Below are 24,899 nucleotides of genomic sequence, written 5' to 3' on the forward strand. Positions count from 1 at the left end.
AAGAGACAAATGAGAAACTAGAGTAGCCTAAGGGAAAATGGAGTATGCGGAGTGGTTGGAAACTCTAAAAGATTGTGAAGAATTAGGCAGACTAGATCGGCAAAGAGAAGGAAGGCGCATCACAGTTTTAGGATTAGGATAGGTTTGAAAAGTATTCGGATGTACTTGTGAGCAATGAGTTAGAAAATATATGCATATGCGTATGATATCTCATATGTGGTTTTACTAACGGGTATGTGTATCCCAGAAACCGACGTTGCAGTATATGGAAGGCATTAATCGAATAAGGTAATGAAGTTCAAGTGGCAAAAATGGTACGAATGTTATGAGGTAAGTTAATGTTATTCTTACTGCAGGTTAGAGTTGAAAGGTCCTAATGCAATAACATCGGGGAAAGGAAGAAAGTGAGTATATATAGGAAGAGAAGAGATTAGAATATCTTGAGAAAAGAAGAGAGAAGTGAGAAATGAGGGTGAGTGAAGCTTCCAAGAGAGATGACGGGCAAAGCAAGGGACTATTTGGATAAAATTTGGGAGTAGGTGTGTGAAAGGAATAGGGTATGATAGCACAGACAGAAAATGAACGTATAGAATTAGGAGAACAAATACTGGTAAGTAGGACTGAAGGGAAGTAACCATGAAGAAGAAGGGGAAGTGAGGAAGAATAAGCAGGTTCAGTAACAATGTTAGGGGATTCCCAGTTCTTGAGAAGCAATCGAGGAACTAAAGGCACGACCAAGCAGACATAATCACCTTGGAAAGGGAGGAAGCCCTCCTAAAAGATGATTTGGAAATAAAACGGATCTGCAACTCTAAAAGGATATTCTATGAACTTTAGGGTCAATGTTATAATATAAGGAAAGGAGGAGAGTAACTGGAAATCTTTAACCCCGGGGGTACACAAGATGCTTTAACGATTTAGCTGTAAGAAACCGATCAATCATCGAGATAAGAACGAGGATGATGGGACGACACAAATGATTAGAAAATTAATGGCATGGGACAATAATTCCGGTAAAGGCCGAGAGATTCGGTCATAGAGGGAGTAGAATGAAATGTAAGGAACATGTATGGAAGACAACTCGGCCGTAGCGTCAGAAAGACGGATAAAGGCTCGATGAATGAAGCATGGAGAGAGTGTAAAATGTAAGAATTCCATGCTAAGAGAAAGAAGTAGTAGGACACTAGGAAAACTTGATGTACGGCTGCAACACGAACACATAGTTAGGAAGAATTGCGAGTAAATGAGCTAAACGGGTGGAAGGACTAACAATGGCTAGAAGGGCATGGAATAGTGACGGGATGGTACGGTATAGACCTAGATGGAAGGAGAACTTAGGGCAAAAAGATATTTTCAGTGTTAAAAGGGATTCGCACTCGTAACGAAACACTCCAAAGTTTGCTAACCCAAGAGTAAAGGACGACTAATGGAAATAGGCATTGTATAAGTAAAAGAAACTATGAGGACTAAAGGAAGGAGAAGGTGTCAATGAAATGGTTAAAGGGAATTATGTGGCCGCCGACAACAAGGAGAAGGTTAGCGAATTAGGTAGGCTTGCCCAAGGGAAAACAAATTGAAATTATAAGACAGTAGTTATGTGAAAGATGCAAAAATGCGATCATGAAGAAAATCAATTTTTTTTTTAGTTATATATCTATATGTGTGTGCACAAGTTGTAGTATCATAAAGGAAGATGAAGACTCGACAAAAGAAGAAAGGAAAGGGTGTACTTTGTGAGGATTTCATGTTAAGAACAAGAGCTGATAGAACACTAGAAGGACTATGATGCATAGCTGCGATGCAAACGAGTAGTTAAGGAGAATTACGAGACAAATGAGCTAAGATAATGAAAGGACGAGTCGTGGGAATGGATGGTGTTGAATATCAACTTTCAATGGTATAGTATAGACATAAATAGAAATTCGGAACCTAGAGCAAGGAGAATTTCAAGGATATTAAGAAGATAGTCGTGGAGAAAGACTAGGGCTAAAAGAGCGTGGTATAGTCGAACACTCCATAAGGGGCTTAATGAATTCCGATGTCCCCATTAATTCATTAACCTAGGGGACTACTAGTCATGAGAGGTAGAAGTGAAAAGACAATAAAGAAGGCGTTTGGATTGTATTCGATATGTATAAGCATTTTGATTTGATACAAGAACTCAACTAGCAAAAAGGAAAACAAGTTAAACCATGCGATGAAAAGAACTCCGGCATTATATAGAATAGAGGAGTTGAAGGATCGCTAAGGTCGGCCAGATGACTATCAAAGACGGTTAACACTCAAAGGTTATAATATATGAAAACACCTTTAAAAGAGGGAAAGAACAAATTCAGTTCTAAGATGAGCTACAATATTCCAAAGCTCAAGAAAGGGAAATCTTAGCACTAGAAGAGATGAAAGTTTAACAAGAGGAATAAGTATAAGGAGTTCAATCATCTCCAAAGGAAAGGGAGATAGTGTGCCTATGAATAGCAAGACAGCAGTGCTACCTAAGATTAAAAAGTACCTCGTAAGTCGTGGAGTCACAAGTCGCCGGTCATATCAAATGTGAGATTATATGTGTCGTGGAGTCACAAGTCACCGGCCGTATCAAATGTGAGACTATATGTTATAGAACCATATGGACAATCGTCTTGATGCAATGGCCGACAAAAATGGTGTAAGAACAATGATAGGGAGTCAAAGAAGAACATCAGCTAATTTAAGTCTCAAATGATCACCGGTACAAGAGAATCAAGGACTTAAGAAGAAAGAATACTCGTATCAAAAGGAAGTTATGATTAAGTAGGATTTTATCTTAGTTCCATGTTTATGAGTTTATATTGCAATTATGCTAAAACTGATGAGAGGAAATTGTAGGAAAAGTTCAGGTATGAATATGATGATATTGTAAGGAATTAAAGAGTTCGACCAAGGAATTAAAAAGGAGATGATGTGGTATGTATATAAGGTCGACGAGTACAAAAAGGGATAATCTAAAATAGCACCAAGAAGCAAGCAAGGAAGAGTGTCATATCTAAACAAGGGAATTTGTCTACTAGTAGAGAAATAAGGAGCAAGGCAAAAGAGTACAACAATTTAGAGTGCTCATAGACTGGCAGGGAGCCATAGCAATCATGAGTTAAGACCATCTTAAGGGCAACAGGTCAGGACAGTAACTAGATATCAGTTGACTACTGAGTACATACATAAGAACATGAGGATATGGAACTAATGAATGAGTTCGATAGAGAATTGCGAGGATATGAAAGAATACTAATGAGCCCATAGTATAAGAGCATGGAGATCAGGAACTAAAGGAGGACAACCATTTCAAGAAACTAATAAAAACGTCGTAAGCTCGCAAGCTATAACATTCGAGGACGAATGTTCCTAAAGGGAGAAGGATGTTACACCTCGCATTCTCAGAGCATGAGCATGCCACGTACTTCACCATATTAATGGAGTATCGGAGTCGTTCCATGAAGTTTTGGAAGGTACAAGCCATGGGAAGGTCGTAACAACGAAGTAAAGGATGAATTACGATCTTGTAAGTCGTAACCGGGAAGGAAAACCTTGAAACCAAAGGATATGACCATTAAAGTATGATTAATGATAAATATCATGTATGGAGAGTTTTATAAGATTTCGGGACCAAGCAAAGCGAAGAAAATAAGTTTGTCGAAAATTTGGAAAAAAAGTTGGCAGAATTCTGGACAGAATTTTGGGTCAAATTTAGAGGGGTATTTATCCGAGTATATGAGGAGTTTTAAGGTGTTTCAAAATCCTAAAATGAATTTCATCGAGTCTAGTTTTCAACGCAACAAACCGTTCGTCAATCTGACATCGGAGCAGGGAGTTGTGGGCATTTTAAAACGGACAGTCAGAGGAACCCTAACTTGGGCGGGAATCCGGAAAAATCCACTTAAAAGCCCACTTATGTTGTGACCCGGCCCAATCCGAATTTGGCACCTATAAAAGGGCCTCTACACTTCATTTTAGTCATTTTTTTATTCAACTCCATAATCCTCTAGAACTCCCCTAACCTCTCCACACCTCTCTAGAATTTTCCACACTTCTCTTTCCACTACAAGAATATTCTTGAAGGCTCTCCACCATTCCAAAACATTCTATACCATCACAAAAGAGGATTAAACTCCAAAGCCCCAAGCTAAGTCATGGAGAAGGATTGTTCTTGTCTCCACTTAATGTTGCGATAAATTTGGTCTTGGAAGAAGTTGAGTGGGGTGAAGTTCTTCTAGTGTAAGGTATGTTCTCCATCCTATTTCTCATGGTTAAGTTGATTTGAAGGTTTAGCAAGTCCTATAAAAGAAGAGAATCATAGTATAGAAGTTGCAAATTATTAAAGTGAAGATGATGACTATGGAATGAATTTGAAAGGAGATTTTTGGATTAATATGAGATTAAATTGAATATAATTCTTTGATTATGGTATTGTGGATATTGTTATGGTTAGTTGAGAAATTTGGAAAAGATCGTGTGGGATGTTTTGTGGAGCCTATTGGTGTTGATAATATTGTTGTGATGTTGGTATTGTTGTTGTTGTTGTTGATTGTTGGATTGTGATTTTAGGCTAGGCATATAAACAGGGGAGGTACTGCCCGAATTTCGGCAAATTCTAAACGGAATTAAATTGAAGTCTTAAGATGAGCGTATGACATTGAGCCTAATAATAGTATGAATGATTTATATGTAGATTTACGAGCTTGGAAGGATAAACGTTGAACGACTAAGACGACCGAAAGGTATGTTAAGGCTCGTCCCTTTCTTTCAAAGGCATGATTCCTATGGTATGAGCCCATAAGTGTTTCCATAACCTCCTTGATTTCAAAAGCTAGAAGTTTATGACTGTTAAAGCTTCTTATGATGTTAAAAATGATAATATTTTTATGAGGATTACGTTGAGGGTGATTTTTTGCTTAAAGGTCTCAAATATTATTTCAACGATGATGTAAAAATGTTAAGCTATTTCATGATTTTCTCGATTAATTTCATTGGTGCCTACAGTTCAGGCACTGGTCATGGCCCATCAGTTTGGGTCGTGACAATTTTTCATGCTTCTTTTTCTTGAATTTTTATCCTTGGAACCCAATAGTCTTCAACGCTTCAGACGTGTATGGGATTCAGAAGTTATGGCACTAGAAGACTGTCCTTTTGGGATATCAATTCGGATAGGCGCATTCTCTGCAGAAATATGCGACTTAGTTATTCTTTTCAAATCAGTAAATGCATCCGGCATCTGATTTGCTATTTTCTGCAAATGGATGATCTTCTGGACCTCCATTTCACAAACAGGGTAATGTGGATCAAAATGAGAGAGCGATGAAACTTTCCACACAATTTCTCTTTTGATTTCTCTTTTCTCTCCCCCTAATTGTGGGAAATTCGTTTCATCAAACCGACAATCTACAAATCGAGCAGTGAATAAATCTCCCGTCAAAGGTTCAAGGTAGCGAATAATAGAGGGTAATTCAAACCCAATATATATTCCTAACCTTCTTTGGGGGACCATATTAGTGAGCTGTGGTGGTGCAACCGGCACATATACAACACAACCAAAGATTCGGAGATGAGCAATATTTGGTTCATGGCCAAATAGTAATTGTGACGGAGAGTATTTATTATAATGAGTTGGTCTGAGATGAATAAGCGATGCTACATGTAAGATAGCATGACCCCAGATGGTAGTGGGCAACCGTGTTTTCATAACTAGTGGTCTTGCTATTAATTGCAGGCGCTTAATAAAGGACTCAGCAAGGCCATTTTGAGTATGAACATGAGCCACAGGATGTTCAACTTTTATCCCAACTGATAAACAATAATCATCAAAAGCTTGAGATGTAAATTCTCCAGCATTATTGAGGCGTATAGCCTTAATGGGATAATCTGGGAACTGTGCCCTTAAGCGTATTATTTGTGCCAATAATTTCACAAACGCCAGGTTGCGAGATGATAAGAGGAACATATGAGACCATCTTGAAGATGCGTCTATTAGGACCATAAAATATCTGAATGACCCACAAGGTGGGTGAATAGGTCCACATATATCCCCATGTATACGTTCTAGAAAGGCAGGAGATTCAATACCAACTTTCATTGGCGATGGTCTTGTTATCAATTTGCCTTGACAACAAGTAGCACATGAAAATTCACCATTTTCAAGAATCTTCAGGTTCCTAAGTAGATACCCATTTGAATTTTCAATGATTCGCCTCATCATTATTGATCCAGGATGACCCATTCGATCATTCAAAGCACAAAAGTACTTGAATCAGTAAACTTCTGGTTTACGATAGAGTGTGCTTCAACTGTACTAATTTCTGCATAATACAGGCCAGAAGACAAAGTTGATAATTTCTCCAAAACATATTTCTGGCCGGAGACATTCTTGGTAATACCAAGATATTCAACATGATACCCATTCTGACGGATATCTTTGAAACTTTTAAAATAATTGCTCGAGATGGCAGAGTCTCATGCTGATAACGTGTTATAAAATAAAGACTATAAAGTAAATACACCAGAGACAAGTATATAAAGAGATACTGATATATTATTCAACTTTGAACTGATATATAAATGAACTGAATTAACTTCCTATTTATAGAGGAAAAGAAGCTACTGCGAGGCTTTTCAGGAAGCTGCTGCGAGGCTTTTCAGAAACTGCTGGCAAGCTGCCTGCTTGAGCTACTTGCAAGCTACCTGCTTGATTGCAAGCCTGAGGAAGCTGCTGGCAAGCTGCCTGCTTGAGGTACTTGCAAGCTATCTGCTTGAGCTACTTGCAAGCTGTCTGCTTAATTGTAAGCTTACCAGTTAACTGTATATTTGAATGGACATCCACAATACCGTATATTTATAGCATATTTGTCATTTTTGAAAAAATTGTATTGATATTTTATGTCATTTTAGATAAAATAACATTTTATTTAATCCAATTTCTCTTTCAGAAAAAGTATTAGTAATACATTAGTTAGGAGCTTCCTTTTCCAATAACTACAAAGAAATTCGTTCAAAAGTGTTAAACAAGTCCTATATGTGTAAAGTGGAATTCACTCTTTCTCCTTTGTACTAGATGGCTTATGCCCGTGCTGCACACGGGCCCAACACTTCGGATTATAGTGTATCTATGTATATGTAGTTGTGTTTAGATAGTGATAATATATATATATATATATATATATATATATATATATATACACACTGCGTTCAAAATACGGTTAATATAACATTGTTGTTTGTGCTCCGTATCTAAAACTTTATTATATTCATGTTTGCTATGAAAAGTTCTTAATACTTTTTAAAAGAGAAGAATCGTTTAAAAGAAAACTATTTTCCTCTCTTTGAGACAAAATAATAGCAATATTTAAGCATTAGTTGATACTTTCAATTTTAATTCGATTAATTTAAAGGTGTAAAATACTTATTATTTTTTATCAAATTTTTACTTGGATAACTCTAATTCTAATTATTAAATTAATTTTACATGTTTAAAACGAAACAAAGTAAAAATTGATTTTCTATTTAAACGAAGAAATGCTATTTTTTAATCTTTGGTAAATATTCTCGGTTTAGCTCATTTTACTTGTCATGTTGTCTTTTGCATGGTTTTTTAAGGAAACGTGAATTAGAATTATAATTTGACTAATTTACCTTATTCATTATTTGATCTTCATTTGATATTAATCTCTTTTCACATTTATTAGAGTAAGAATGAAAATAAAAAAGTAATTAAATTGTATCTTATTTTTTAAATATATAAATTTTAAGTATATTTATTTTAGTAAACATAACAAATAAATGACATGGCGGAATAGCAAATACAGCAATTAAATATTTTGAAGAAAAGTAATAATATAGGGTCCATGTTTTTTGCTTGCAATAATTTCATTTGCTCCCACTAATGGGTTAATATGCATGTGACAATGAATCCACTATTATTGACTTGATGAGGATACTTTGGGAATTACATGAACATTGTTTGATTTTTTAATATATGAGGTGCACTTTTTTTTTTTTTGACGTTGCCTTTTTTTTTTATTTTAAATATGGGATCCACTTTTTTTTCATGAGTTTGGAGAGGGTGGGGTCCGCCATTTTTTTATGAGTTTGGAGAGGGTGGAGTCCACCTTTTTGTGTTTTAAGAGTGACTGACGACGAAGCATGGGTAAACCGATACTTTTATATAGTAGAAAAATAGAAATATAATAAAGTATTTCTATCTACCTTTTAGAAGAGTTGGTAATATAAAATGTAAAACGTCATTTTTTTACCTTTAAATAAAAAAGTGGGTGGGACCACAAAGGATTTTTTTGCCCTTAAATAAAAATGTAGGACCGAACACGGACGACGATCTTGCCTCTATAAACCGACTCTTCTATATAGTAGTAATAGTAAAGTAATACATATAATTTTTTTTATCAAATTTTGATTTGGATAATTCTAATTCAAATTATTATATTAATTTTACATGTTTAAAATGAAACAAAGTAGAAATTTGATTTTCTATTTAAATGAAGAACTTCTATTTTTTAATTTTTAATAAATATTTTTTGTTTAACTCATTTTACTCGTCATGTTATTTTTTACACGGTTTTTTAAGGAAACGTTAATTAGAATTATAATTTCATTAATTTACGTTATTAATTATTTGATCTCCATTTAATATTATTTTTTCTTTTATGACATTAATCTCTTTTCACATTTATTAGAGTAAGGGAAAAATGAAAAAGTAACTAAATTTTATGTTATTTTAATATATAAGTATTTTACGTATGTTGTTGTACAATAATTTCATTTGCTCCCACTAATGGGTTGATACGCATGTGGCAATGAATTCATCATTATTGATTTAATTGTTTGATTTTCTAAGCACTTTTTTTTTAACATTGTTTGTTTTTTTAATATGGGATTCACCTTTTTTTTTTAATCTTGCTTGATTTTGTTAATATGGGGTCCACTTTGTTTTCCCCGTGAGTTTGGATGTGGTGGGTTCTACTTTTTTTTTTTTATTATTATTTTTTATTTTTTTAATACTGGTTGATGTTTAATATGGGTCCATGAAGAGCTTCTATTTTTTAATTATTAATAAATATTTTTTGTTTAACTCATTTTACCTGTTATGTTATTTTTTACACGATTTTTTAAGGAAACTTCAATTAGAATTATAATTTCACTAATTTACCTTATTAATTATTTGATCTCCATTTAATAGTATTTTTTTCTTTTATGACATTAATCTCTTTTCACATTTATTAGAGTAAGGAAAAAATGAAAAAGTAATTAAACTCTATCTTATTTTAATATATAAGTATTTTAAGTATGTTGTTGTACAATAATTTCATTTGCTCCCACTAATGGGTTGATACGCATGTCTATCATTATTGATTTAAAAAAAATATTGCTTGATTTTGTTAATATGGGGTCCACATATAAGTATTTTAAGTATGTTGTTGTACAATAATTTCATTTGCTCCCACTAATGAGTTGATACGCATGTGACATTGAATCCATCATTATTGATTTAATTGTTTGATTTTCTAAGCACTTTTTTTTTAACATTGTTTGTTTTTTAATATGGGATTCACTTTTTTTTTTTAATATTGCTTGATTTTGTTAATATGGGGTCCACTTTTTTTCCGTGAGTTTGGATGTGGTGGGTTCCATTTTTTTTTTTTAATACTGGTTGGTGTTTAATATGGAGCCCAATTTTTTTTTTAATATTAGTTATTATTTTTTAATATATATGGGGCTCATAATTTGTTTTTTAACTTGAAATGACGATTAAAAAGGAGCCGGTTGGATGACGGAAAAGGTGCCCAACCGGCTCTTCTAAATAGTTAGAATACTTGTGAAAATCTTTTTTTTTTTTCTAATGCCTACGCTCCTTCCATCACGCCCACCTCCAGAAAATTAGTGCAAATAAATAATTGTTGTCTTCAACTTCAAGGCTCTTTTATTTTGTTCTTTTAATTAATTTGTTCATCCCTAGAACTTGGATGACTACTAGCCACGTGGTCCAACACCTAGCCATTTCTCATTACCTTCACCTAATTAATAATTCTCCTTTATTTGTTTTCTTTTTCCTTTCCTGTCTCAATCTTATCCCGACGCATGTTGACTTGCTAACTCAAAATGATACACCACACGTGAGGGGCAAAATCGTCAAAACAAAAAAACCCTATACGGTACTATATAAAACCCTAGCTGGTCTCACTCTTTTCAACGTGGTGCATGAAATTAGGAATCCACATGCAAAGTTGTCTTCAAAAAGAAAGAGTGTGTAACTGAGTCACTGAATTTTCGAGAGAGAGAAACAAAAACCCCTCGTGATGGGCAGCTTCATGTACATTACCATCCTATTTCTTGGTATGACCTCAGCCGTTTATTCCTGCCCGCCATCTGATCGGGCAGCATTGCTCGCTTTTCGAGCTGCCCTAAATGAACCCCACTTGGGAATTTTCAACTCATGGAAAGGTTACGACTGTTGTCATGGATGGTACGGGGTGAGTTGCGATCCATTAACTCATCGAGTAGCTGACATTAACCTACGAGGTGAATCTGAGGATCCTCTCTTCGAAAAAACTCATCGTACCGGTTACATGACCGGAACGATCTCTCCAGCTATATGTAAGCTGGAGAGGCTATCAAGCCTTACTATTGCTGATTGGAAAGGCATTACTGGTACCATTCCATCATGTATTACGTCCTTACCATTACTCCGAGTCATTGACCTAGTCGGAAACAAGCTCACCGGACCAATCCCCTCTCAGATAGGTCGATTGAGTCGACTCACCGTGTTAAACGTAGCTGAGAACAATCTTTCTGGCTACATCCCTCGTTCGTTAACCAATTTATCATCTTTAATGCATTTAGATATCCGAAACAACAGCATCTATGGAACGTTACCAACAAATTTTGGGAAATTAAGGATGTTGAGTCGAGCTTTGTTGAGTCGAAACAGGTTGTCGGGTCGTATACCATATTCCATTTCATATATCTATAGGCTTTCCGATTTGGATCTTTCTTTGAACAGATTCTCCGGTAGCATACCTCCATCACTAGGAAATATGCACGTTCTTGCAACATTAAATCTTGATGGTAACAATATTTCTGGTACTATACCACCTCGTTTGATTAATTCACGTATCAACATTTTGAACTTGAGCAAGAACTCTATTGAAGGGTACATTCCTGATTCATTTGATGAAAGATCTTACTTTATGGTAATGGATTTATCATACAACAAATTAAAAGGAAGGATTCCTAAGTCCATATCATCGGCAACATTTATTGGTCACTTTGACATTAGTCATAACCACCTTTGTGGTCAGATTCCGGCAGGTTCTCCATTCGACCACCTTGAAGCTTCCTCTTTTACTTATAATGATTGTCTATGTGGGAAGCCCCTTAAACCTTGTCATTAAGTGTAATAACTGCTACTCCTATTAGGTAAATTTAATTGTAATATTTTAATGTTTTTTGGAGATTTTTAACACTTTATATATGGTAAATATGCTTGTATTATGTGATACTTAAGAGTAAAGAGTGTTTATAGAAGATGTGTAATTTTCAATATATAATAATTGTGCTATGGGATATATAATTAAAGGATCTCTTATATATTTTGCCGGGGTTGTCAGTTTTATGATGAAAACTAAAGTCAATAAAGGGAAAGTTTATGCAAATGACAGTGTAAAATTAAGGATTTTTCATATCGTAATTGATTATAATAAGTAAAATTACTTATCAGGCAAACGGACAGATAACTTACTAGTATAACAAGTTAAATTACTAAATATAAGTTAAATCCTTTTATGTTTTTAACTTTATGTAGAAAAATATATCATTTAGGGGAAAACAATGTCATTTAATTTATTTTTATAACAGGTATATTGTAAATAACGCAAAAAGTTTAAAAACAAAGGATTATGATTCAAAGATCTGACCCACTTGGATTCTCTTTGTCCTGGAAAAGCCATAATTTGTAGGTGACTTGATTAATTAGTAGAATTTTCAATTAATGAAAGAGTTTCGAGAAAAAATAGGCAGAACAATCGTACCGACATCAATTTTAGATGTGAAATTCCCTCCTTACCAAACCATAGTATTTTCTTTTGAAAATAGTCGTTACATTTTGACTAATATAAATCAAAATATCTGGTTTTAGATAGTCCTATAAATTGTGAACTCCTAATTTAGGTACGAACGATCTAGTAACATGTACTCGACTAAATGTGCTAACCATAAACTACTACTCCATTATGATTATTTATTTCCCTCAAAACAACAAAAACATAGATTCTATCCACTTGAAATGTTAAGCCAAAAAAAAAAAAAATGGAAAAAAGTATTGGGTAAGCTCTTGTAGCCTTTTTAAAACGAGACAAAAAGATTATATATATCCACAAGTAAAGAAGGACAAACCAGATGAGAAGAGTTTACCCAAGTGGTTTAGTTCAATATTGTTTAAGGTTCGATTGTTTCTTTGTAAAATCATTATCTCCAATTATCTTTCTTAGTTTAATTGGGAAATCACATGACACACAATAAAGATCATGGGGTGATATCTGCGTGCCTGGAAGCAATAAATTCTAACAGGTTGGTTGGTTTCAATTCAATTCCTTCCATTAATTGTTTTCACGCATCAGCAATTCCTTCCCTTTAATTCTTCTTTTTATATGTAGTGATTGTATCTAGGTCACTGTACATGCTTTTGAATACTTCATTTATTACTTGTTACCTTCATCTAACACATATAAGTGATTCAGTCCATCAAATTTTTATATATAATAAGGGTAAAAAGGGCAGCCCGGTGCACTAAGCTCCCGCTATGCGCGGGGTCCGAGGAAGGGCCGGACCACAAGGGTCTATTGTACGCAATCTTACCTTGCATTTTTGCAAGAAACTGTTTCTACGGCTCGAACCCGTGACATCCTGGTCACATGGCAGCAACTTTATCAGTTACGCCAAGACTCCCCTTCAAATATATAATAGGGGTATCTAGATTATTTTACATGCTCTTGAATATTTTATTCCATATTTGCTATCTTCCGTCAACAAATATAAGTAATTCAGTCCATCAACATTTATGTAGCTGGAAAGACACCGTCATTTTTTGCTGCCTCTCTTGTGACTTGAACCTTTATATTAGTGGTCCAATTTGCACGCAGCTATTCCACGGGTAACTTTTCTTCACCAGCAAAAATACCGAATAACTCTCTCATAAGCGGATTTAGTTCGTAACGTATAGGTTGACGTGCACCCGATAATTTAGTAATCCATTAAATATCTATAAATACTTGACTGAATCCTGGGGCGGAGCTAGCATACGACTAATGGGTTCGGCCAAACCCAGTAACTTTGGTCTAAACCATGAAAATTTCATTGAATGTGTATAAATTGTTAATTTAGAACCTAATAACTTAATCAAATTAGAATCCCGAACCCACAAGTTTCGATCCTGACTCCGCCTCTGACTGAATCCAGTCATTATTTTCAAGATCCAATTGTACAGTTAGTGCACGCATCGTTGGTGGCTCAAAACCAATCATTATTATATATTAATAATTTGATATTGTTATTAAAACTCATAAACTTCATATATATAGTAGATCTCCTATGCTTTATCTATCAAAAATTTAGGCAGATGGAAAGATATTATCCAATCTTTTGCCTCTATAGTGATTTAGACCGGTCGGGCAAATGCAATTCTTCTATTAATTCTATTCATGCATCAGCTGCAACTGCTGCTGCTGCAGCAGTAAGGTGCCGACGTTAATGCATTGCAAGACAACACATGTGATGGCTTGTTAGTGGACCATAGTCTTGAGTTAAAAGAGGAGAGTTTGCCATATGTTCATATGACAGATTTCTTTTTAAAAGCTACTAGTTAGTTGCTTCACCCACCCTCTCTTGCTCTCTTTATCTTCCTTTCACCTTTTCTCTCTTCAATTATTGGGAATTTAGAATGACTTGTTTCCCTAGACCTTATATTACCTTTTTAGCTATCTATCACATCTTAGATATAGTTTGGTAGGAGATCTAAGAACAAGTTGGCCTACTGGTGTTTTCTTCTTGGTTAAATGAGTACCCAGTACATTATTTGAGGGGACTTCTCTAATCATACCCAAAGTTAACATATTTAACAATGTTGACATTATACGGCTGCATTATAAAAACAATTGATGGACTTCTAATCTTCTATTATATGCAAATGACAGCCTTAAGTTTGTGTTCGGTAGGGAGGAAAACATTTTCCAAAAGTGACTTATTGGCTCTTCCCACCCTCCAACCCCCACCATACCCACACCCCTACTCTCTCATCCTCATAATGTTTGTCTAGAATATATACAAATGTTTTTGAGATATTGTTTTCTACTTATAAAAAAAACAAGACAATAAGTAAGAAAATCACTTATTTACCAAAAACCATTTTCTGTAGAAAACATTTTCCAAGATACCAAACACACCCTAATGTCACGTCCTTAGTCTTCAACTAAGCGCACGTGCGGCACTTGACAACTCGCTCACGTTCTTGCACCACTTGCTCACGATCTTGCTATGTCAAGTCAGCCTAGATTACTATACAAGATCGCTAAGGGAATAGTAGATGAATAAGAAAAGAGAGAATTGCTAAAAGAAGCTTTTGTATTAGAGAAGACTTGATTGATTTGTTATATCCCGTATCTTTGCGCATTCGGGAAAAATCGAAATAACTTTGACTGGTAAGAAATAAGGTAATAATTGATTTTATTTAACGCATGAGTTGCTTATGAAAGAATATTAATGTGGAAGTGTCGAGGAAGGCTAAGGGCAAAATTGGAATTTCGAAAATTGGTTTCGGGAATTACAAAATGTGATCCATAAGTCATTGGGCTAAAAAAAAATGGATGATAAATTAAGGCCCAATATATAGGGTGTGGCCGGCCATGTATGGCCAAGCCCACCAAGACTAACACATTTTTTTCCATATGCTAAAATGAGATAAAAAGGGGCCACATATATGTTTCATCTATCCACTAGAAGCTTCAAGAGCAAAAAAAATAAAACACCAAGAGCAAAACAACAAGAGCCATTCGGCCCTTGCTCCTCAACATCACCCCTCAAAAATCTTGCCTCTAAAATTGTTATCTTGTGATATTTCCACTAATTCAAGGACCCTTTACAACTTGGTGTAGCTAATTTGGAAGATAGGGAGCTTGTTTCTTCAAATTAGCAAGTGGGTTTGGTGAAGAAGCTTGGGAAAAAAAGGTAAGATCTTGCTCCTTGTACTTTGGAATATATATGTGTGTGTGTGTGTGTGTGTGTGTGTGTGTGTGTGTGTGTGTGTGTGTTGTAACATGTAGAAATAAGTAGAAATTATGAAAATATGGAAGATTACAAAGTGGGTGTGTATATATATATATGTAGCCGTGTGTGTGTGATGTTGTATGGATGAGATGAGTTGAATTTTATGATGTATTCTAGTTGTAGTTGTGGTGGACTTTATATTGGAAAATAAAAGTTGAATGAATTTAGTTGAGGTTGGTAATGTGGTGTTGGCCGTGTGGTACTCCATGAAGGAATGGGAATGAATTAATTTTGTTTAATATGTTAGTTGTGTTGTTGTGATCCTTATAGTGTAAAGGAAGGAAAAATGGTTTAAGTTGGCATTGAAATGGAATGTAGAAGATTATGACATTTTAGTATGATTTTATGATATTATGGAAATGAAGTTGTTAAGGTGCATATTATGATGATTGTTGATGAAATTGGAAGATAGAAACATGCTATGAATATGTATGTTAAAGATTAGAAGTTTTGGATGCATTATGGCTTTGGTGGAAAGATTGTATATTTCGTGAATATTTTGTAGAAATGATATGAAATGCTTCCGAATGATATTGCAATGATTTTGATTAGTAAGGAATATGAAAACATTGAAATTGGTTTGGAAATGTGAAGTTGGAATGAAAGTTATCGCACTATGTTGGAAAGAGGACTAGTTATGCTATATTGTGTTGTGTAGTAATTGTTGTTGTTGTTAGTGTTGTTGTTGGGTTGTTGTTGGTTGTTTTGGCCGAGTTAAATTCTCGGGGATGCTATATGTATAGGGGAGATGCTGCCCAAATTTCTGTAGACAAATATTAATTAAGGTTGAATACTTAAAGACTTGAAATTGATAATTGGTAAATGTGACCAATTGCAGATTCTTGTCGAAACGGGAATTGAATTTGGACTAGCGTAAAGGGCGAAAAGGGTATGTAAAGCTATCCCTTTCCTTCTCTTGGCATGTCCTAGGTGTACTAGGATCGGATTCGAGCCTCGGAAAGTATTCTGCTCATCGGAATCCGCGTTTGAAAATGCCCCTTTTTCATTCAATAGAATTGAATACTAATTGTATGATTTGTTGAAAGAATTGTGCAAGCTTTCTCAAATTGCCTTGAAAGTTAGGGAATGTCCCTAGAACCTCCATAGGTGACTCCATAGACTTAATTTACGTAATTGGCGCCCATCGCTTTAGTTAACCCGAGGTGGGCCCACTATTCCCGACTTGTCCCTTATTGTACTAATGTCTTATTTTCAAGCCATGAAAAATGAAACATTTTATCTATCCTTCTAGCTACTAAAGGACAATTGTTTTAATAGTTCCCGTGAGTCTTGTAAGCTATTTTTGGAATATGGAAGCGACCTCAGAAAGATTATTTTTCCGTACTTATTATGACATCCGAAATACAGCTACTACGATTCTGTCCGATTCCATTATTTCAATTTGTCGTACGTTATGTCTTATCTAGTCTCTGGAAATATATGGTATTTTATATTGCATTTAGTTTCTCACTACTCCACTCGTGGATGCCTCAATGTTTCCTTCACTGAGCCCGGGCCAGGATATGTTGTCAAGCGTATTCCACTACATTGTTCGTCGTGCCTCGATGTGAGGGGGCAGGTTTACTTGTACATGGGTTGTGGAGTATGTTGTGCCATGTACACACATTCTGATATGACATGATATGATTTGATATGGCCATCTGATATGATATGTTATATTACGGGGTTATTCCCTACTCTGGAGCATGATGTGTTGTGGCGCTAGTGTCGGGGTGGCGACCACGTTCTGCTCACCGAGTCCCTTGGCGGGGCCGGATATGATATGGCATATGTTTCTGCATACACTCTTTATGTTCTGAAAATATGCATTTAATAATCTGGATACTACACTCTTTTTTGCCAGTTCTGTTTTGACTATGATTTATTTCTGTACTTTAGGCTTTACATATTCAGTACATATTCCGTACCGACCCCCTTTTTTCGGGGGCTGCGTTTTCATGCCGCGCAGGTACAGACGACAGGTTTGCTGACCCGCTTGCTTAGGACTATATCCTGCTATTTTGGAGCGCTCTTTTGTCCGGAGCCTATATTTTGGTACAACTTCTGCCATTGTACATATGTATGCTATTCAGGGGTACGACGGGGCCCTGTCCCGTCTTATGATTCTGATGTGTTCTGTAGAGGTCTGTAGACATACATGTGGGTTCTGTATATGTTTTGGGTTGCTATGATCTGTGATAGCCTTATCGGCTTCCATGTGCTATATATGTTCATCTGTGATAATTAGTAACGCTGACTGACTTTTATATTGATATATTCTGCTAATATGCTGGTTTGGGTCATTGGGTACGTTTGAGTGTCCAGCACGGACACTAGTCGCGGCCTACGGGGTTGGGTCGTGACATGATTTTTGCTTGATGGTTTTACAAATAAATGTCCCTCTATTTCTACTACTCACCTAGGGACTAGTATGCAAATAATAAATATTGTATAAGTCCCTACATATTTACAAAAAAGACCCTTCTCTAGAATTATCTACTAGGCTAGAAAGTTCTAAGGACCTTCCATGCAAATCCATAAGATTCCAAGGCCTTCCAAGAAAGTCTTCCTAGATATTTTCATAAGAATCTAGAGACTTTCCCAGGAAGCTATCCATGGTTCTAGAATGTTCCCGCAAATGCTAGCCACTTTTCCATGTAAGCATCCACATGGCAAAAATAGTTCCAAATGGCACCTAGGTGCCATGATGATGTTGCGAGTCATCACACTCTCCCCTACCTGACGGTGCAACGACCGCGGCGTACTACTGCTACATAAACTCTCAAATCTTGTCTTTTAACTGCCACAAGTCTTCGTATTTCTCCCACGTGGCCTCCTCCGGTTATTGTCCTTTCTAATGGACAAGGAACATGGCGGTGGCATTTTGCCCCTGTTTTCGCGTAGCCTGGTAGTCAATGATAGCCTCAATCTCCCTATCATGTGGCACAATGATGGTAATCAGCACACGACTTGACTGGCCTCTACTTGGATCATCCTTATCTTCATGGTATAGCTTGAGCACGCTGGCATAGAAGGCGGGATGAATCTTAAGATAAGGCGGTAACTCTAACTTATATGAGATCGTGCCCACCTTGGCAGCGATCCTAAGCGGCCCCTCTGACTTCCGTACCAAGTTCTGGTGCACGTCCTATAGTGCCCTAAACTGCCTCGGATTAAACATCACTAAAATCATGCCCCCAACCTTAAAACCCGTGGGACAACGCTTACGGTCGGTAAACTTCTTCATGATACGTTGCCTAATATCTCCAAACTTTGGCACATAGACCTCATCTTTCTTTGGGTGGCTAACTCCATAAGCTGTTTGGCTATCAGATCATACTGCATGCCTTCCTTTATAGCCTCTCGGATGTCCCAACTTGCTGAAGTGATGGTAGCAAGCTCATCTTTCTGACTCAAAACATCGGCCATGACATTACCTTTGCTCGGTTTATACTCCAACTCAATCTTGTGATCCACCTCATGCCTAGGAGGAAAGTGCTTAGGTAGCTCGTCGGGCATAACATCTTTGTTCTCTTCGAGCAAATTATCTATCCAAGGTGGCGGTGTCTCTTGGGTACTATGGTCTTCCTCCAAACTCGCAATGGTTGCCATGAATGTCGGCTCCCCTTTCTGGAGCCCTTTGATAAGCTGCATAGCTGAAAGTTATGCTTGGCCCTGTGCATGCAACATAGTCACTGTAGGCACCATGCAAGCTCCTTCTCACTCCAAGACCAAGAGACGTTGGAGGTAGGGGTCGATCATCGTGTGGCAATGTCTAAAGAACTCTTACCCAGAACAATGTCAAAGATATCTATAGTAGTGGCAGTAAAATTTGTCATACCTATACAATCGCCCAATTTGACACCAACACCATTGCCTACACCACGAGCATTTTCTGGCTTAGCATTCACGGTCTTGATGTGGGCGTTCATTGGAGCGAACTTCAAGTCTCGTCTCTTCGCTGCGGCCTTGGTCACAAAATTGTGAGTCGCTCCAGTGTCCACTAGAGCATGAACGAGCTTGTTGTTGATGGTAAGGTCCGCGTATTGATTTCTATTCTCTCTAGGCTGGATAGCTTGCTTCTTGACAGCTCCAGATAGTCTGATTGTCTCCAACTGTGCAGTTCCTGGAATCTGTCCTTGAGCCTGCTAGTTCCTTTCATGCACTATAGTGCTGAGGCTCTTTAGGTCTGGGAAATTTCTTTTCAGCATAGCCCTGACGACCACTTGACTTCTTGTTGTCGAACTTGTTGGCACTGTGAGTCTTGGAGTATTATTGTTGCGACTCCTTGATCTCGCCACGGTCTCCCCCACCTTTGACATTGCTACCTCTTAACTTATAGTCTTGGCCTTTGTCATGCTTGTCATGCTTGAAGTCCATCAAAGACTCGGCCTCCACTATTACTTGGTCTCACTACTAAAAAAAAGGGCATTTTCGACCAAAAGATTTCGACCACAATTTTGGTCGGAAAAAAATCGACCACAAGTGGTCGAAATTTGGAGAATTTAATTTTTATTAAACTTTTTATAGGATTTCGACCACACTGGGTCGATTTTTTAACTGGAAAAGTGAATTTCGACCACGTGTGGTCGAAATTATTTTTTGTACAAATAATAAATGGGAAAAAAATATTTTATACATAATTAAATTATATAAATATAAAAAAATTAATTAAAAAATAAAAATAAAAAACTAATTTCGACCGCATGTGGTCGAAAATTTGAACAGATTTTTTTTAGTCCCCATTGGGTCTCTTTTCGTTTTATTTTTGCTCCTTCTCTTTCTCTTTTTCTCCTCTCTCCCTCTCCTCTCTCTACGCCTCCCCCCACCCGTCGACGCTTAACTCGCAACCACCTCATTTCCCGACCAGCAGCGTCTCCACCGCCGTTTTCGAGCAGCAGGTATTTTTTTTTTCAATCTCATGAATACAAGCCCTAAATTGAACTAGTTCTCAAGAATGTATTTCAATACTATGTTATTAGTTGCATTGCCTTCCATATTTAATAGGTTTGATAACTTTTATTTGTTGAATCTGTGGTTGATTTCAAATTATTTTGTATAGGATAGCTCAAATTTGGTGTTTAAAAAAGTGAATAAATTTGCCCCCTTTTGAGTTTTTTTGACAATACATTCATTGGGACAACTTTAAAACTGGTAAATGCATAAATGTTTTCTTTACTTATACACGTTGATCTGTGGTTGATTCATCATTTATGGACTCTGATAAGCATCTTTTCTGCTTTAGTTTCATCTATCGTTGCATGTAAAATGATTTTGTATAGGATAGCTTAAAGTTGGCATCAAAAAAAAAAAACAAAAAAAAAAAGGAGTGAATAAATTGCCAACTTTCAAATTTTTTGACAATATTTTTTTTATAACCGTGGTGTCCCGGCCAGCTTGTATTTCAATACCATGTTGTTAGTTGCATTACCTTCTATATTTAGTAGATTTGATAACCTTTTTTTAAATCCCAGTGGTTGTTCTAGGGTTTATATCATGTTATTTTTTTAGGGTTTTGAATTGAAATTGAATGAAATATTGAAATTAAATTGGTCTGGATGCCACCTTTATAAAATATAGATTGTTTAACTATGATGAATTTGGATGCCTTATATTGGCGTTAGGCATAATGAATAAGAGGTTCATATGTTTTCCTCTCTGTTATTTTCCTTTTTTGCAGTTAGTGTGAGTGAAGTTGAAGCATTATTTGAGCTGTTCAAGAATATTAGCAGTTCCGTAATAGATGCCGGGCTAATAAGCAAGGTAGTCTTCCCTTAATTGCCCAAACATACTCTTACTGGCTTTCAATGTGGGGTTGTGACTTCCTGCTGCATCATTCCAGAAGGATTGGTTCATGAGTTAGTGCAATACTAGGCTAAGTTTTGCGTCTTTCACCCGCATCTTTTTGAGTTTCCTTGTTCTCCTTTGACCTTTTGTTGAAATCATAAGTTAGTTATACTTTATTTAAATGATTGAAAGGGATGGAAACTTGAAACCTTACTGGAAGTATCTCAAATCATGACATTTGGTAGGCGTTGGGAAACTTTCCTTGACTCAGCTACAACAGGAATCATAATTGTCTTTTCTGATGGTTACTCGATCATGGGATGAAAATGATACATTCATTGCATTCATGATATGTTTCTGATTCTCCATTTTTTCTTGTTTAGCTTTGCAAAAGCTTTTGTTTAGCTTATCGAAAGCTTGCAAGGAGTTACTATTGTGAACAAGTGAGTATGATCCCTGAAATCCTATAATGTGATGCTTTTTTTTGCTGTGGTGTTATTGTTGAAAGATGGTATAAAATTATTTGGCTTTTCTCTATCTTTAAATTACTTCTGTATTTTGGTAAGAGCCATAATGGTTACCTACTCAAGATCAGATGATTGCATTCTTCTGCTGATTTTTCTTATACTTCCTGGAAATATGAGATGTGCTGCTTTCTACTATGATCTTATTGTGAAATATGATGTAGAGTAGTACATAGTTAGCTTCTCTAGATTTAAATTTTCTTTTGTATCTTGTTGTACCTGCTCAAGATTAGATGGTTGGCCTCTTTACTAATTTTCTTTTTTTCTTCTTTTGTGTGGAGAATAATAGTAGAAAGTGAAGGTTATGGGGGGAAGATGGATGAAGATTTTGGAGTGGACATGTGAAACTGTGAATTTACCATGTTATTAGCATATCTTCTTTAGAAAGAAAACTTAATCGAGTTTATATTTTTATTTTCGAGTGGATAAATAATGAAAATACTACAAGTTGCTGACACGAGGAATTGCCATGGTATTTTCTCACCTTCTTTGAAAAGCCACGTTATTTGAGTCCTTACAACAACTCTTTACATTTCTGTACATGTAAATATGTTTTATTAACAAGTTTTTTACCATAAAGTTTGTGTGCTTTCTGTGGTATGTTTGAAATACATGAAAATTATCAGAACATCTTCATATGATTTCATTCATGAATTCTATGAGTTATTCTTTTAATTAGTAAAAAGGAAAAGGGGGAGGGGGGGGGGGGGGGGGGGGAGGGGGTGGTTGCACTAACAATTGACTGATTACCAAAGAAATGGCAAAACATCTTCTTCTTTTTTCCCACTATGGAGCATTTTACCGGAAAGATCACACCAGCTATTGAAAAGTATTCTATAAGAATAGACATAAGATGGTTGGGATAGCTATTAAGTGTTTATTAGTTGAAACTCACAAGCTTTAGTTTCCTATGGACATATATAAGTATATATTAACATGGAAGATTAATTGTCATTGTTAATCAATATTGCAAGCACTTCTTATGGCATTTAATTTTTTACAATAGGTTTTGTCGACTGATGAGAAATGTTCCATATGTGATAAATATGGGGAGGCTGGTCTTAAAGAAGCTGGCATGGGTATGGGGTGAGACTTTCTTACTGTATAAGAAAATATAGCAATAGTTTCAGAGGGTTATCATACCTATATAAGGCACTTTAATAATAGTTTCAGAGGGTTCTTTTCATTAGATAATTTAATAATTATCTAATGAAAAGAATGAACAACAGAAGATGCATTGGCTAAAAAAATCATTTGTATCTTGTTAATTGTTTCTTATACAATTTTAGTTATCATATTCAAATTTGTAGGATAAACTATAGTTAGCTACATAAATCTATTGATGTTCACCTTATCTACTCTTCTTTTTTCTATTTCTATCCTTTTTTTCTATATGGAGCTTCTACAGACCATATTTTGCAGGCCTATTAAAATTACCAAAATTTGTGGTGTCAAGTGTTTCACAATTTGTCGAAGAGACAAATCCTAAATACCAAATTTTGTCCTTGTAGGTCAGTTCAAGAGGTAATCCACTTTACAATTTCAGATATTCTATGTTTTACTTGCACCTATGTTTTTTGGGTTCTTAATCTCAGTGATTAAACATTTATCAGCTATGTTTCTTAGGTTCTTTATCTCAGCAATTTAACATTTCTAAATGTTCATACTAATTTCAAACTCACCCTTACAAGTATGGTGAGCATGTTTATTATATATATATATATATATATATTCTTGAACAAAATTACGGTAGAAGAAAAAAAGACTCTTGGCTGAGTTCTCTCTGTCCTAAAATTGGATGTTCATATTTTTTAGGACTGAACTGTTATGATGAGATCGGGTCGCAACTAAAAATATGAAACAGCATTGGTGAAGAGTATTGCTTTTCTTGGTATAGGTATGCAAACATTCAATTTGGCATTGATGGAATACATTCCTTTTCTTGGTATAATACATATTGTTGCTCTTGAACAGAAGACAAATAAAACTAACATTTTAAATTTTTTGATTGTGAGAATAATAGAAGCGATCCAAGAGTTTGATGCTTCGTTGTATTCTTTTAATTGGTCTTTAATATTTATTCTACATTTAGTTGTATTTCTTGGTTTAAGCTGGCATAACTAAGATGAGAGAAAAATTTGGAATTTATTCTTTGATAGTGAAGGTAAAGGTATGCTGTGACAACCCAAACTGCAAATTCTTTGAATGTAAGAGCTGTAAAATTGAATTAAAATAGAGGGAAATGATGGAAGGATTCTTAATTGTGGTTGGTTTGTTGCCCAAGAATAGTGTATGGGAGATGGCCATTTACAAAAGCATTTACTGATCATTACCATTCCAATTTTAGTAACTAGTAAATGTATTTCAACGTGCAGACATTTTTGGAAGCAGACTCAAATCAGGACGGAAAGATTGACAAATCTGAATGGCACAATTTTGTGGGCCGAAATCCTTCATTATTAAAGATAATGACTCTTTCGTATCTAAGGTATCATGTTTTGATATTGATGTGTGGTGAACTTTAATATATTAGACATAGGATGTTGTGGTCTGATGAGATTTTTCTTTTTTCTTGATTCTAAGGAGTATGAAGCTATGAAGCATCAAATTGCTTAGGTAACAAGAACACTTAATTCCTCGGAGGCTAGGATGTTGGGTATGCAAGCCCAAATTAATAGTTTATGATGGATATGTTTAAATGGATATGTATATTATCTTTAAGCGTTTGAATGTAGTTTTAGTTCGAATTAGAAGTACTTTTAAGTTTATAATGTTTAAGTGTTTGAATGATGTTTATGATGTTTAAGTGTTTGAATGTAGTTTATGATATTTAAGTGTTTGAATGTAGTTTTAATTTTAAGTACTTTGAGGTTGAATTTGATTGTTTATAAGTGTTTGAATGGACAATGTTTAAGTGTTCAAGTGTTTGAACATTGTTTATGGTTGTTGTGTTGCATTGTTGATGAAATGGATGACTGTTTTGGTTGATGAATTTGATTATTTGGAAATTGGCAGGTGGGCTGCCAAAAGCTGGCAAATGCTGGAAAACATATTACAAATTTTCGACCACATGTGGTCGAAATCAGCCCAAATATTTCACAATTTCGACCACATGAGGTCGAAAAAAAGAAAATAAAAATTCAATTTAGACCACATGTGGTCGAAATTTAGCAAGATTCTTGCCAGATTTCGACCACATGTGGTCGAAATTCTGGGCCCATTTTACAATTTCGACCA

General features: G+C 35.6%; 1 protein-coding gene and 1 long non-coding RNA gene across 17 annotated transcripts; both read left to right on the plus strand.

The window, feature by feature from the left end:
* The first annotated feature begins 10,214 nt into the window (after nt 1-10,214).
* LOC132643795 (DNA damage-repair/toleration protein DRT100-like) lies at nt 10,215-11,531 on the plus strand. Its single transcript, XM_060360326.1, has one exon. The coding sequence runs from the start codon at nt 10,332-10,334 to the stop codon at nt 11,424-11,426; it is 1,095 nt and encodes a 364-aa protein (XP_060216309.1). The 5' UTR covers nt 10,215-10,331; the 3' UTR covers nt 11,427-11,531.
* A 772-nt stretch (nt 11,532-12,303) lies between these two features.
* LOC132643796 (uncharacterized) lies at nt 12,304-24,650 on the plus strand. Of its 16 annotated transcripts, none has more exons than XR_009583759.1 (9): nt 12,304-12,600; nt 15,180-15,252; nt 16,190-16,240; nt 17,321-17,406; nt 21,032-21,114; nt 21,522-23,186; nt 23,478-23,559; nt 24,038-24,150; nt 24,246-24,650. It is a non-coding gene; the product is annotated as an uncharacterized LOC132643796 (long non-coding RNA). The 16 variants fall into 16 exon arrangements; XR_009583770.1 differs by lacking the exon at nt 12,304-12,600 and having other exon boundaries at nt 14,974-15,252; nt 21,522-22,748; nt 23,085-23,186; XR_009583768.1 differs by lacking the exon at nt 12,304-12,600 and having other exon boundaries at nt 14,974-15,252; nt 21,522-22,741; nt 23,071-23,186.
* The last annotated feature ends 249 nt before the right edge of the window (nt 24,651-24,899 follow it).

Source organism: Lycium barbarum, chromosome 6 (assembly GCF_019175385.1).
Source record: "Lycium barbarum isolate Lr01 chromosome 6, ASM1917538v2, whole genome shotgun sequence".
Lineage (NCBI taxonomy): Eukaryota > Viridiplantae > Streptophyta > Magnoliopsida > Solanales > Solanaceae > Lycium > Lycium barbarum.